The following is a 15,740-nucleotide window of genomic DNA, read 5'->3' on the forward strand; positions in this document are numbered from 1 at the left end:
GTTCACATCAGGGAGTCGAGACGTGAGGCGATAACTTAAAAAGAGTGGGGAAGATTAAAGACGAGCGCAAGAGAGAACACAGGTCGTGGAGTGAGGGAAGATAATAGAGACATTAAGTAAGACAGCTAGCAAGGAGGCGGGAGAGAGTGTGTGTGAGTGAGGGTGTGAGTGTGTGTGTGGTTCATCTTCCCCACTGGGAGCAGACCTCCCCCCTATCATAACCCTGAGAGTGGTGAGAGAGGTGGAGGGGGGGCGGGGGGGGGTGGACGCGAGACCGCAAACACATAATTGACCAGAAAAACGATTAAGTCATCATCTGAAGCGCCCTGGCCCGCAGGGGGCTCAAACATGTACTTAACCCCGTTCACCAATTACACCCCGATTCTCCTCCCCTCTCCGCACCTCCCAGGCGGAAAGAAAGGAGAAGAAAAAGAGCAAAAGAAAGAAAGAGGAAGAGAGAGAAAGAGGGAGATGATAAGCGTTAAGCGGAGAAGACTGTGGCTATCTGATCTGTCCCGCTCTGCTGGATTCAATGGGACGAGGTAAACCTATTAAGAGCCTCGGCTGGTCCCGGCTCTTTTTCCGCCTGGCCTCAGCAGTGAAAACACACTGTCCAAACATCCAAACCACTTGATAAGGACATCAGGGTAGTCGCCTAGCTGGGTCACTCTAAAATGCCCCGCTGAAAGCTCTTAATCCTTAAAAATGTACAAATAAATGCTCAGAGACTCACAGAAATTTTATCTCTCGAATTCAAAATTCTAGCATGTGAAATGCTTGACACCCTCAACCATCACCCACACCCTTCGTCCACACACACACACACGAACACACACATACACAGGCCTTCCCTCCTCCCTCCCCTCTGGTCTTTTTGTGGTGCTGGAAGAATGGGGGGACAAAACGCCACTAAACGCTGAGCGGACTGCTCGCTGGGGAGGCAGAGCGGTTTTGACATGGAGATTAGGCTCCGGCTATTGTTCGACAACACACAGACACGCACAAACATGCACACACACTCTTCGCGATGTGGGATGGCAGTCAAACACACGCAAGCACATGGAAGATGGGAGGGCGAGGCAAACGGGACGGGCGAAGGCAGGCGGAAAAAGTTGGCGAATCAGATGGGGAGAAGGAGTTGGGCCAAGGTGGGACGGGGGGGGAGGGTGGTGGTGGTGGAATAGGGGGGTAAAGGAGAGCGCCGTGCCTTTCTGGAATGATCAGCAGATGACATAATGGCGGAGTGGAAAAGAATAAGTCCGCTTGACATTGTTTGGCAGGGGTTTTGGAGGGTGTATGTAGGGGGGGGGGGGCATGGTGGCTGTCGTAAAGTGCAGGGTGAGCATAAATGGGGAAATGAGGGAGGGAGGGGGGGAGGAGAGGAGGACGGGTGCAGGTCAGTGCCGTCGGACAATGGTGCTTCGCTGGGTGGTGGTGGGGGGGGGGGCGGAGGGTCGGAACGTGAGCAGTCAGCAAGCTGGGGTCGTGACATCGGAGTGTCAAACAAACAAACTACTGACACTTACAAATACATCGGCTGCACGGGGCTATTCTTAAACCCACACAATGTAGCAGACAGTCGGAGTGTGACCACGCACAACAACACTGTTTCATCCAAGTTGTCCGACCTCATGTATAAGATCAGAATAAGTCTTACTGCCTGTGTATCTGAGACATTAGTGAATTGGTCGTCGATTTATGCAAGCATGTGTGCTTGCGTGCACCTGAGGTGCGTGCGAGATCGAGCGCTACATACTGAGATTAAAGTCAGTGAAAGAGTTACCATCGCTCATGCAGGAGACCTTTGGTGTCACTGCAGCCGAGTTGACGGATAGATTTGTCACTTTGGACAAGGATTACTTTATTATACCGACAGCTCAGGGGAAGATGTATTAGGGCCTCTGCAAGTGAACTGAACTGTGGCTCAATCACAGCACGGAGTGCACAAAACATACAATATTTACTGTACTTGCAGGTAAACGCACTAAATTATATTATATCCACATCAACTGTTCCCAGCTCACTCAGGGACTCGGTTTTGGCAAGTCCCCCGTGCAGCTTCAAGCAGTCTTGGTTCATTAAGTTGCTGGTGGGGGACAGAGGACCCCTGATAGCAGCTAAGGACGAGTGTGTTCAGGGTAAAAGGAGGGGATTGGTTCAAAGGAGCACATCAGTGCAGCTCCTTAATCAGAGCTGGCAGGGGTCAGCCAGCACACACATGAGCTGCAGCGAGGAAAATGTGTGTGCGCGCGCGTGTAGACGCTCTGCATTTTGAGCATATAGGTGTGTATAACAACGGTGTGTGTGTGTATGTGTATGTGTCTGTACACGCGCTGCATTTTGAGCATATAAGTGTCTATAAGGGTGTGTGTGTGTGTGTGCCTGGCTGAGAGGCAGATGAGAGAGAGACAGCGAGAGCGTGTTTCTCACACTCACACTCAAGAGCCTGTGAAAGGTCAGCGCTTAGTGCTAACAGCGCAAGATAGAAAGTGGCACACACACACGCACACACACACACATATGTTCTGCTCATGCACAGGCGCATACTTAAGTCCAGAAAAGGAAAACACTCAAGTATCCTTGGTCTAAACTATATTAGTCGCCTGCCAAAAGTATTCGGGCACTTTGAGCGTCTGCACACACATCAGCTAATGTATTAATACGTGGAATGAAACCGGTTTTTACACTTCCTTCTTTTCGTTTAGGGTGAAAACGTTTCGCTGAAAAGCATTTGGATGAAAGTGTGAGTCTCTCGCCAACACTCTCCCTGACATAGTGGTCAACAATGGAGCAGAAAGCACACAGATGACCTCAGAGTGCTAAGCTACATCCAGAACAACCGGAGAGAAGAGCAGAAAGACACAGAAGCCTGTACGGGCCTCCCCCTCTCTCTCCCTCACTCCCTCTCTCTTTCTCTTTCTCCCTCTCTCTCTCTCTCTCTCTCTCTCTCGTAAGCCCCTTCACAGTCATCAGGGCTTTCCAACGTTTCCTGTTTTCGCAGGGGTGAATTGTGGGAGATAATCTCCGGCTGCCTATTGGCTGACTGCACACAAAAAGCGGCCCTGGAAAGCGGGCTTTTGTTACTGCGGCGACTCAAATCCAGCGGCTGGCTTTTCTTTCTCCCTGGCCCCGCCGAGGCACACATACCATGCCACACCATCAGCGAAAAAAAAGAAAAGAGAAGGAATGACATATAGAAAAGGGAAAACCCTCCTGACCTCCGCTACTCCACAGCACATGACTGGCCCAAATACTGAGGCTTGCCGCTAAAAGAGCCACAGAAAGCAAGGTGTGTGTGAGGTTGTGTTTGCTTGAAAAATAGAGGACAATGCATCAATGTCTAAACAGGCTGTAATTAATCTACAGCACAGCATATCTCTTTACAAAGGCAAGAACTTCAGCTGACTTTATTAATTGACTGAAAATCTTTATTTAATCTGTTCATTAATCTGTCAGCCTCCATCAAAACAATATCTGCATTAATGATGAGACGTCTTAAAGCCAGGGATGATACTATAGGCCGTCATTAGCAGCACCAACAATGGTATTATGGCGCATCTGTCATAACATTTCACAAACACCAAAAGTCAAACAAAAGTCACAATAGTCTTAAAAAGGCGCTTAATGAAGGGGAACAACTGCCACGGCGTCCCCCACTTGTTAGGGCAACCCACTTCCCACGTTCATTAGGTTCTTGACAGCCAAGACCTGATTAGTCGAGACCTGATTAGCCTTCAAGACTCACGTCTGAGGACACCCACTCGCTTAAGAGGCCATGCTGGCTGGATCTAATTAGATACAGTAGTCAGTCTCATTCCCATACATGTCTACAAACTTACAGCTTGAGTCCATTGTCATCTCCTGAAAACAAAAACAAACCAATTTGACTCATAATCCCCTTAACTATCTTGACCTTGTTTAAGGATCTGATGAGGTCATTCATGAGGAGGCCACCTCATTGGGAGTTATTAGTCAGTGGAACGAGTGATTCGCATTTTAAATGCTAATTGTCGGTGCGATTGTTCAACAGCAAATATCACACCAATATCAAATCAGTGGGATGATTTAATATTGAGGGTTTTTGTAACAGAACGACATGTGCAGGTGCCGACCCTCCTTTTTAACTGTATTCAGAAAAAACGACCCTCGAGTTATGGTTGGCGGCGACGGCATCCAAAGAGGGGGCAGCTGGGAAAAAAGGGGACCTTTATCTTCTGATTTGAATAAGATGGCCTGGATATGTCACAGTGTTTACCCCTCCGTATGGTCCGAGAGGGGCGCGCACACACAAAACAACAACAAAACGAACAAACTCGGTCGCGCACACTACAACGGCCATTGTGTTGTTGTTCTTGTTTTTTTTTCTGTGCAGCTTACATATTGCGCTTCTTTGTTTTCCAAATTTCCTTCATTAAACTCCCAGCGGAGCCAACGCTCATCCTTGCCATGTTCCCCCCCAAACCGACTCTTTCCCTTCTCCCCTCCCTCCATCAAACCATCCTCCCTACACCTGCTCGGATAACCACTCCTCCGTCTCTAGGCTCCATCCTCCTCTCTGCCCTCTCCACCCCTCCATTACTCATCTCGCTCTTTATCTTTAGAATACTCATAGGCTCTCCAGCTCCCTCATGTAAACCCATTCAACTTCCTCTTCTTTCATCTTTTGCATAAAACCATAACTTAAGCGAAGGGAAAGGGCCTCTTTTCAAGACAGACAAGCGTACACTGTTCTCGGCAGCCGAAGCCAGCACATCCCAAATTACAAATCAAACTTCCCCTTTTAAAGCAGGTGCGTTGACGGTTGTGCGAGGTAGAAAAGCGGCAAGAGGCAGAAAAGAGATGCAACAGAGTGTTAACCATCTTTAGACTTGTTACATGCAGCAAAAGAAGTCAAGTCTAAAAGAAAATAGCCAAATAGACAGTGTGTGAAGAAGATAATGGATAAAGAGGTTGTAAACTCTTACCTTGACATCAGAGAAGAACATCTTAAGCATGTTAGAGCTCGGGTAGCGGGTGTAGAAAAACATGAGCTTGGCTTTCTTCAGGTGATTGGGAGAGAGACCCTCTTGGATCTGAACATGAACGCAATTAAGGACATTAACAACTGTTTGGAGGAAAACAACTTATGGTAGATCAAGCTACTGTAGCTACGGATGTTATCACAAATATCTATGTGCATGCTAGCCACTGGCAGTAACATTTGGATGATGGGTAACCAAATTTCCTTCCAGGCATGAGTGCAAGGCTGCTGAAGGGGGGGGGGGGGGGGGGGCGGGGGCTGGCTGAAGACAGTGCACCAAAGCAGAACCATTTGCTTGCAATTAGCATCGGCCGTATCAGGTGTGAGAGCGTCACGGTAAATAAAACGCTGGCCAGCACTACAGCCGATGCTTTTACATAAGGAGGCTCATTTCACAGTCAAAGTGAGCAAACGCCTTTGCCTACACCCCGCGCTAACCTCCACCCGAAAAAAAAGGAAGAAGAAAAAAGGAGACATTTGCATATCACAGACAAAGACAGCAGTTAACGCCAGTGACGGGCAAGAAGGCCTAATGGCTTGGCGACAACACATGCCAAGCCTGAATATGACTGTCTGATGCTGGCGTCATATCAGTGACAAAACAAGGTCTAGGAGATAGTCCCAAACACTGGCCCGAGCAACATGAAAAACCTTCTCACACTCGCACAGGCCGTATTCAAATACATGTCAGAGGCCTTGTCTTCCTAATGGATCGCCTGGATTGAACAGCAGAGAGAGGATGGAGATGGGCTGGTGGGGGCACCTTGAGGGATAGCATGGTTCCAACCTTCAATTACATCCCCCTCCTCCTCCCTCTGCTCCACCCCTACCCCCCAGCCTCTCTGCCGCTGCCAAACCCTTGGAGGAGCAAAAGAAGAAGGAGGAGGAGGAGGAGGAGGAGAAGGAGAAGAGGGGCTCTGAGGCTTTGGACACAGCCAGCGATATGGGGGACTGAAACACATCTGCGCCACCGAACGGCCCAAGCCATTTCCATGGTGAATTAACGGCCGTATAATGCATCTGATAATATCAATCTGGAGGATAAGACATTGAAAAGGGAACGGGGATGGGGGGCGGGCTGCGTGTTAAAACCTCAGGCCGTTTCAACAAGGGTTCTCATCAGGCAGCAGCAAGACAGGGCTTTAAATTACACAGAAGATACAGCCCCAAGTTTTCATGAAGACTGTTTACACTTGAGTGGGCAAAATACATTGCTTGACATTATTTATGATCTACAGGGGTGGCTGCGATCGTTAAAATCAGTCAAGTGTCCAGATGTAGCTGTAACTATAGAGTAGGAGGAAGGCATCAGCTGCTAGATTGGATTGCCCTTGGCCTCGGGGTTACACAGCAAAGCCAGCAAATGCTGAACCACACTGGGTTGGCTCCTTAAAGACCCTGTCTACTTTGTCTGATTCAGTGAGAGAGAGGGAGAGTTAGTTGTATACGCAGCGAGGGTCTTGTGGGGGAAACCCTGGCAGACTGGTGTTACTCTGTCAGGCCTGGCCAAAAGAGCAGCACTTCACTCTCCACACCACACCATCTGCTCCAAGTGGAGGGGATACAATGGATCCTCAGACAGAGCGAGAGGCAGAGGGAGAGAAAAAGAGAGCTGTTTTTTTTTCAGTAAGGCAAGGTGGGATTTATTCGCTGTGAAAGCTCTGCACTTACACTTAGATTAATTTGTTTTTGCTTTTTCAATTAGGATTAGCATCGCTTTCCCCTTATCACAGAAATTAAAAATTATTTTAAAACAAAGACGGTGAGGTTTTACCTCTCCAGCCATAAACACAATATCACCTCCCTTCAGACGACAATTAAGAAGCTTCATATCTCCTGATGAGGCATTTTCGTCTCCAATTCACTCACAGCTTGCAAATGTAATTGTGATTGGACTTAGGGGTGGCGTGCGAGGCTATTATTTTGTCATGATGGTGCACTCATACCAGCTGGCCCACTGTTCGCCTGCCACATCTGACAAGACATCATCATTCTCGCAACACTTCCCCAAAGCCCAAAGTCATGAGAGGGAAATAGCTGCTCCACTTCCTAATTCCAGGTGTAAGGACAAGAATATTTGGAGTCGGACTGAGAACAAATGAGGAAATTGATAGCAGCCATCTGCTCCACAACACTGCCGAGAGCTGGTGAACTTGAACACACCTCGCAAAATGTCTGACAAGCTGTCTCTGGCTTCTGAGGCTCAAAAAAAAAAAACGAAAAAAAAAAAACGGAATTATCAAAAAAATCCACATCAGTGGAACCAGCTGTAAGAGTAGAAATGCAAATAAAGTCATAAATGTCATGCAAATTGTAATAAAAAATAAACAAACAGATATCTTGTCAAAGCCTAACTTTGTTCCTAAACCTGTGGAATAAACTCAAGGAATCAAAAATGAAACAACAAACACGCCTGTTTTTTTCCATTTAGGGGAATACATCTGTTAATGCCCTGAATTTATAAATGCTACAATGAAAGCCACAGCATCTGGCATATGTGGTTATTGTTTGATTGTTTTCTACTTTCTCTCAGTCTCTGTATGTCTCTCTCTCCCTTTTCTCTTTTCATCCCTCCATCGGGAGCCCGTAGAAGCAAAGGATTATGGATCTCTGGAAAGCGTTCACCCTTGGGTCAGAAGACAAGACAAGGCGAGGTAATGAAAGATAAACAGCTCGCTGCAAACACCTGTTAACGTCCGCTTCAAAGAAAAGGCAGGGAGGAGGGGGGTTTGCAGGGAGGGAAAACAAAAAAAGAAGTATTTGGCTGCCAAGCAACAGCCGAAGGGCCCCCCGGGCTGTTGACAGATCTTTATGAAATGAAAAAAAGAGAAAAGAAACGACAATGATTGTGGGCTTTTTACAACAGCGATGGATGATAAGAGGAACACAAGAGAAAACACAAGCAATCATAAATATACATCTTTACTGAGTCCTCAGGCGAACCTTTTGTGACATGCACATACACACACAAAAGTGTATACACACACACACACACACATACACACACTCGATAACAGCTCGGCACTCAGGTACATACAAGAGCGAAAACAAGGCTTCTAAGGTGTTAAATATACATATTCACTTAACTAATAAAGCCCCAACAGGGAAAGAGCTGTTGGATTAATTTCTTAAGCATGTTATGAATGTTAATGACTTGAAGACAAAGCCTTCTAAGGACAACCAGTGTGACACGAATCAAACTTTCATAAGGGTTAAGGGGTGTTGAATACTTGGGGACTAAGGAGGTATAAGGGAAACAGAGAAGGGCCTGAATGTATCTCTTTAAGCTATTAGTCCTGAGTCTCCGGGGGATTCAATTTGAGCCTCCCATAGGGGATAGCCTCTTTATCCGTAGGGCATGATTGGGGCACACTGGGGTTAAACTATAAGGGAGGCTATATAACACCATTGTGTGCCAAGTTTCAGGATGCTATCTCCCTCCTTGTTCTTTCAGGGCTATTTTTTTCATAAAGGGAATTGGGGCAGTAAATGTCATGGGGGCCCTAATCTTTGTGAGTAAGTGATATGTGACAAGAAAGCTTTTAAAGCACTTAGGATTGAAGATGGAAGAAAAGCAGTACGGTGCTGTGAGAAGGAAGAGGTATGAGTATAAAAATAAATACAACAATGCAGTACAATGGAGAGGAGAACAGCAGTGGGAGGAAAAGTGATTCATCAACAATTTCTCAGATTCTTAGGCTTGTTTCAAAAGGGCTAAAAAAGATTTGATTTTTAACTCTTTGTGTCTTTTGATGCCATGTTCGCACCTGTCTCCGCAGGGAATTACCACCTGGAATCAGATTTTTCCTGGCTTACACAAGCATGAGCTGGTTTGAACTGGACCATGTAGAGTTAAAACATCAGGGTCACTGTCATACACATTCACTTGTTGCCTTTCAACCTCCTCAAAACATACACACACACACACACACACACACACATACCACACAAATTTTCTGAAAGGATACATTGCTGCCTGAGTAAGGTGAGATGTCAGACATGTCCTGGAGATCACCACACTCGGACTTGATGAGGGACAGGGAGAGTCCCTCGGCTGTGCTGCCAGGGTGTGCTGGTGAACAAGAGCGATGGTGGTGCACAAGGTGGTGACCTGATGTCATCTTGGTCCTCAGGCTGGTGGTCTCCCGGGACAGGTCCATGGAGTCTGGTGAGGAGCGGTCCTTTCCTGGGTAGCCACCTGTGGGCCCACCAAGGGGACTCTGGAAAGGGTAGCCCATGAGAGGAAGTGGAAAGGGGTGTCTAAAGGATGGAGGGCTGAAGCCCATGGAGGCAGAGAGCGAGGAGGGGTGAAGGGCAGGATGGTGGTGCCCACCATGTGCACCCACAGCTGAGGACTGGTGGTGGTGCTCACTGGGTGTCTTCCTCACGACTAAGGGCAGCGCCTCGGTTTGGTCATTGGCGGCACCTGGCATCCCGGGCATGCTAGCAAATGAGTCTAGTGGATTGGGAATGATGACATCACCGAAGCACTGCAGCCTCTGGTTGGCGGTGTGGAAGTTGGGGTTGTCTCCATTGACAACATTGGGAAATCTTTCAGGTGGTAAGGATAGTGGGGGGAAGGCCTGCTGGGGTGTAGGGCGTGGAGGCTTGGCAAACACTTTTACCACTGTGTCCACCACCTGCGTCATGGCTGAATTGAGTTCCTGCTTCAGTGTTTCTGCCAGCTGTTTTCCTTCAGCATGCATGGAGGAGCCTGGACCTCCCTGTGCTTTGCTCCGGCCAAGCCCCTCTCTTCTCGGCTTCTCTCCGTCCAGCAGGGCCTGCTCCTGAAGCAATGCCCGCGCCCTGTCTAGGAAATGGCCCGGGTCCAGGTCAGACATTTCATTGTCAGAGCGCAAGTCATCTCCACCCCGATCATCACCGCCGGTGTCAGACCGAGTTGGGCTGTCCTCAGACATGTTTCCTATGTCGTTGTGGAGGTCATTGTGGAGGTCATTGTGTTCTGAGTCGTCAGTTGAGTCATAGATCTGAAAGAACTTCTCCTGCAACTGGCGTAGCTGTTTCTGCATGTCCTCCAGCTGCAGCTTCAGTTGCCGTCGCTCCTCCTGCTTCTGCTCCTTCCTCTGGCACACCAGCTGGGTGAAGCTCTGCTGTTGCTGCTGAGGCAGACGCTGCTTACGCTTGTTCTCTCGGCTGCTACTGCTGCACACCTCGCCGCCCCGCGGGCTGCTGGGGGCCTGATGCTGGGATTGAGGGGGTGGGCAATCTAACTCCATGTCCCTATCTCCATCCATCTCATGGTCACGCTCATGACGGGAAGCAGCAGGTACCACCACACTGGGTGAGTGGCTCATACCACGTATAATGTTCTCTACACGGGCTCTCTTGGCACGCAGGTGTTCATCATTGAGTCGTTCGATGTCAAAGGTGGCCAGGCCTGGAGGACGACCAAACGGTGACAAGCACTCTTGAGGGGTGCTGTCCTGGGAGGAGTTACTGCATGCATCCTCTTGGGGAGCATCTGAACTTGCATTGGAGAGCCCTGATCCGGGGAAGCCGGCGTCCCTATCACCCCTGTCCCCTCTTTCTCCCCTCTCGGGTCCGCCTCCATTTTTAGCCATGTTATTCTTGAGAAGCTGGGAGATAATGGTGGTGCCAGGGAAGGGCATCATGGTATCCTCATATGAGTTGGCCCTCTTCAGTAGCTTTCGGAGTACATTGGACTTGGATTCACTGTCGCTGGCTGATACAACGCCAGGCCCACCATGTGGCTGCACTACAGAGCACTCCATGGAGTCGGTGTCTGATCCGTGGTGAGAGTGGGAGCTCAGAGAGTTCATGGCACTGAAAATGGCTGCTTTGGCGCGGGCAATGTTATCAGTGGTTGCTGTTGTGGCTGCTGCTGTGGAGGAGGCTGTGCTGCCCACGGTCCTCTTAACACCAATGTCCACACGTCTTCGCTTGGTCTGTCTGTTCAGGAGGGAGTCGCTGTCATGGTCCGGCATCACGGGCTGCTGCTATTGGGCCATATCCCACAAACCCAGTCCTCTAGGATCAAAGCCTCTGAGTACCTGTGGGCAAAAATTCACAGATACATGACTCATTAGAGTGAGATATATTTTTAGAATCTAAGTCACTCACTCACTCACTCACTCACTCAGGCAGGACATGTCCTAGAACACTTCAGTGTCGGGACTAAATCTGCATTGAACAGAAAAGCTTTTCAGAGGCTGAAATAATGAAAATCTGTCAACCTCAGGAGAATTGTATTAGCCGACATATATGTTCCTACAAGGACAGGGACACCCGTGGTTGGATTCAGGCAGTAAGGATCAGTGACAGAGGGGTAAAGAGAACAGGCAAGATGGGGTCAGAATTAGGCCTTGGCTCGACATTCCAGGGCAAAGTCCTACATTTTATCCTGTCCCCTGTTACACGCCGCGCGACACTGAACCAGTTCCCACGGAACACAAAGCTGCATAAAATTATGATAATTACTTAAGTACTTGTCCTCATTTCCATTTTTGTGCGGTGTGAGCCAACATACGAGCTATTAATTCACAAAATAAAATAATAAGAAATAAGGTTAAGAGTGTTTAAAAAATGCCGTGTACAAGGGGAGGGAATGCATGTTGTACATGTCTTTTTTTGATACACTATTAAATCCTATTTAGTAATTGAGATATCGTTTGGTTAGATCAGCAAAATATTCTTATTTAAAACCATGTTTACACGTTGTGTAATTTTAAAATGCAAGTCCTGTGTCCACATAAATCAATATGGCCATCATATCTTAAGCAATGGGGAGAGTGGCACATAAAAGAAAACACAAAATAGGCCTATTGATTTTGGTGCCAGCGTGAGCTCACTTCTGTGTTTTTTGTTTGTCTTTTCATCTGGCAAGGGCAGTTAATTCTGCTCAAATGAATAGGTCACAAGGGTCAACTCTGGCAAGGAGCAACTTAAAGCGCTCTTACAAAAACCCTAATGCCCCTCTGAAAGCAAAACGTTTTGTCAGTACAGGCCTGCATCAATAATGCTATGTAAGCAGCAGTGGCAGTGTCTTAGTCAGAGCCATATCAGATGCATCCAATCTCAAATGTAGTGATATTATTAGACCATTTAATCTGTATGCCTCTCTTTAAAAAAAATTAAAGAGGTTAGTGAATTTATAAATATGTGGATGTTTCTTAACGGCGTGAAAGTGGTGCGACAATTTACATTTTTCTTTTTACACTCGTCAGGAAAACACCAGCCCTTATCGAGACTCGGTAAAAAATAATAAAATATAACAGAAATTTAATACATACACTCTTTACTTGACTTGAATTTTACAGGTAGCACATAAACTCAAATGTTACACTGATTTTGGTAGATTTTAAGAAAAAAAAAATTTGTATACAGAAATGTCAAAAGACTGATTCAGATCTATGTTTAATTTTGCTGTAATATTCAGACAAAAGCCATTCAGAGACATCTAATTTGAAGAGTGACGGGGGAAACTGTGAGATTTAAAAAACATTTTCTTTAGCCGATCATTTGCCTGCTCTGGCTAAAAGAAACTTTATCATCTTTACACATTTGCTGCATGTTAAAAGTATTTTTTTTTTAAAGCAAGTCTTCTTTCTTTTCATGCACACACACACACATGAGCGCACACACACAACTTTACTGTTGGCTTTGTTAGAGGCTGGGTTGTGTGAAGCACCGCACAAGGCGGACAAGCATAAGCAGGTTTCCCACTCTGAAAAAACATTTTGGGAAATTCACATTTTGTAAACTCACAAGATAAAACTGTAATTGTCTAATTTGCTGGTATAAGAGGTGAATAATTCCTCCTTCTGAAGTCACAACATGAATCTACAATGCAACCATTTGATAAATGGCCTGGGCTCAAGTCTTGACAGCCATATCCAGCAGTTCAGACAAGAGGTGATACATCTCCAAGAAAGAAAAAAAAAACTTGACTCTACCGCCTCAGGATCTTAACAATGAGCTTGAAATAGTCACCAGCACCTGTCTTTTCCGACGGCGCACCTGTCTCCCATTGCTCATGCGCACTCACTCTCTCTGCCTATCTCTCATTTAAAGACCTTTCAACAATTTCAAGCTGTGAACAACAAGCTGTAGATGCTCACCAAAACCTTGTAAACCTGTTTTTTTTTTTCAATTCCTGAAACAAAACTTTCAGCTGAACAAAATAAAGAGTGAAGTTAAGGTGCGAAACGTGTCTTGAATTAAAATAATGCCCAGTTTCTGTAACTTTTACGAGTTAAACTTGAAGTCCAACAACATTTACGCTCTAAAGCAGAGACCTGGCTGTTTCTTGGCACATCTGCTGATCAGTGGATGGACTAAGATATCTCAGAGACACAGCTGCGGACGCTGACAACAATACAACCGGCTGCGTTTTCTCACAGTTGTCCAAAAAGAAAAAGCAGAAGATAAACACCAAATTCACCAAACAAGACGACTGACAAGCTCCGCAACCGCCCGGTTGTGGATTTTGTGACAATAAAAAGGCATCTTAGGGGGTGTTACAACAAGACTGAGCCCACAGGACAAAGAGGTAACAGCGAATACACGCTTTTCAAATCAAATACAGGTAAATCTCAGTACGCGTCTGTAAATCAACTCATGTTTTACATCACGTCTCCAAAACAAAACAAAAAAAGCTTCCCAAACTTACTTCGTAAAAGTTGCAAATCAACTTGATGGCCGCTTTGATGAGGAAGGTTGGGCTACCGTCCGCAAATCATCCTCGCAACACCAACAAAAAATAAATAAATAAAAAATACACGGGCTGCTCACGCAACTCTTACCACACATCAAGATGGGGGGAACGACACAGAGCAAAAAATGCCCTATAGATATGATTAGCTGCTGATCACCAGAATAAATTCCCCCTCGTTAATGATGTTTCATTTGTTTATTTTTTTTTCTTTCCGCCCACCGTGCGCAGGCGAGGCAGCACAGGAGAGGGAGGTATCCGAGGACAAGGTTACTTACCCTTTAGATGAAGAGGGGGACAACCTGAACTCCAACGGCGACAAAAAAAAAAGAAAAAAAAAAAAGAGAGAGAATATGTTGCAGAGCTCGGCGGATGGCTGGATTACAGGGATGTAAGAGTTTCTCAGAGAAGGAAGAGCTGGAATAAAGTCAGCGACGCGGGCGAAAGGAACAAAATAGGGAAAATATAGAAGATGAAAAGAGCTCTTGCGCGTCGATCTCTCCCTCTATCCTCTGCTGTGACTACAAGAGTGAGAGACATAGAGAGAGTGCAAGAGAGAGAGAGAGAGCGAGAGCGAGAGAGAGAGAGAGAGCGTCTGCGTCTGTGCGTCTCCGAGGCGCACTGGATGCAGAGGGAACTGGATGCTGGAGCGCTCCTCCGCCACTAAAGATTCACTTTAAGACGCGGCTGAAGGAAACAGGAAGACGTGCGCGTCACGAGCGGCGGTGATGTAACCGTCGCAGCCTACCAATAAGAAGCGTCCGTCCGGGGTCCGGAGAACAACGCACTGAACTTGACCAGAGAACGGGACTTGAGCATGCAACTAAAGAGAGAGAGAGAGGAGGAGGAGGAGGAGGAAAAAAAAACTAAAAAAAAAAAAAAAAAAGGAAATACCACTCTTACTAATCTCTTTCTTCCCAAATCAGCGACTGCGCGAGTAAGAATCGTTCCGCACTTTGGCATTACACTATTAAGCCGCAATAAAACACATAGTCTACATGTTGTTATGGGGTTTATTCTCATGTTCAAGGCTTTAAATGGGGAAGTTTTTTTTTATAGTGGTTCCAAGAGATCGTGAATATACTAAGTGTCAGAGCTAGAGGAGAAAATCAGAATCAGAACAATTTCACGATCAGAAAACACAGAAAATGTGTAGATTTCTTTGGCAACCGGTGAGTTTAAATCCCGCTTGTACATTGATTTATTACAGTGAAGCATAAAGACACATTTTTAAGATGAATGACACTTTAAATTCTATTTTAAAGTTTTAGTTTTGTGAGGTTTTAATGCAAATGTTTTCTTCCTTGTGGCAGTTTGATTCAAAGTTACTTTTTAACGCTCGTGTTGACGCATGTTTCGATTACCAACTTTGTAATTTGATCCTTTAATAAGGTTTATATTTTAAACATCAGCCTCTATTTTTTTTTCTTTCCCCCCTCACCGCAAAGACAACTGCTGCATATTTAGCTTACAGCTTCTCAGAGGGAATAACAGTAGTGGGTCACTTGGGTATTGGAGGTTCAAAGTGGCATGTAGAGATATTTTACGTGCACGGTTTTCTCATTGGTCCGCAGCGAAAAGTCTGATTTTTATGGACAAGCCAAAGCGAGCGCAGAGGCTCCGAGCTTTGCTTTGGAATTCAGATTATCCGGGGAAGAGCCAATATCTGAGGAGAGCTAAACGTCTCTTTGTTGAAACGCTCAGAGAAGAGCCGAATATCATCATGAAACGTCTGTCACTCGGATCCTGCAGCCCTGCTGCCACTGAAAACGACAATCCCCCCCGCGCGTAAAGATTGCACTGTCATGAAAGATGATTATTCAACAACAACAACAAAAAAAATCCACTTTCATGTTGGCAAATTTAAAGATTTAAATGAATTATTAGACTTTTCTCTCTTTGAAACTTCCCCACCTGTGAGGCTGAACCCTGCGGACACTGACATCTGATCCAACCCGTCTGACGCTTCTGATTTATGAAACGATGACGGCTGCTCGCCCTCATCCTCCTGCATTATTTCCAAATTGG

General features: G+C 46.3%; 1 protein-coding gene across 2 annotated transcripts in view; it reads right to left on the reverse strand.

The window, feature by feature from the left end:
• Window positions 1-14,582, reverse strand: part of LOC141018403 (prospero homeobox protein 1-like) — a 34,185-nt gene extending 19,603 nt beyond the window's left edge. Inside the window, exons 1-3 of one of the 2 annotated variants that reach the window (XM_073493362.1) lie at window positions 13,991-14,582; window positions 8,989-11,052; window positions 4,965-5,072 (exon numbers count right to left, since the gene is read on the reverse strand). In XM_073493362.1, coding sequence (XP_073349463.1) covers window positions 4,965-5,072; window positions 8,989-10,986 — 2,106 coding nt within the window. In that variant the 5' untranslated portion in view covers window positions 10,987-11,052; window positions 13,991-14,582. Of the gene's footprint in view, window positions 1-4,964; window positions 5,073-8,988; window positions 11,053-13,670; window positions 13,817-13,990 lie in introns of those variants that run through there. The other variant, XM_073493363.1, reaches the window with a different exon arrangement.
• Between the last annotated feature and the right edge of the window lie 1,158 nt (window positions 14,583-15,740).

The sequence above is a fragment of the Pagrus major genome, chromosome 22 (assembly GCF_040436345.1).
Source record: "Pagrus major chromosome 22, Pma_NU_1.0".
Lineage (NCBI taxonomy): Eukaryota > Metazoa > Chordata > Actinopteri > Spariformes > Sparidae > Pagrus > Pagrus major.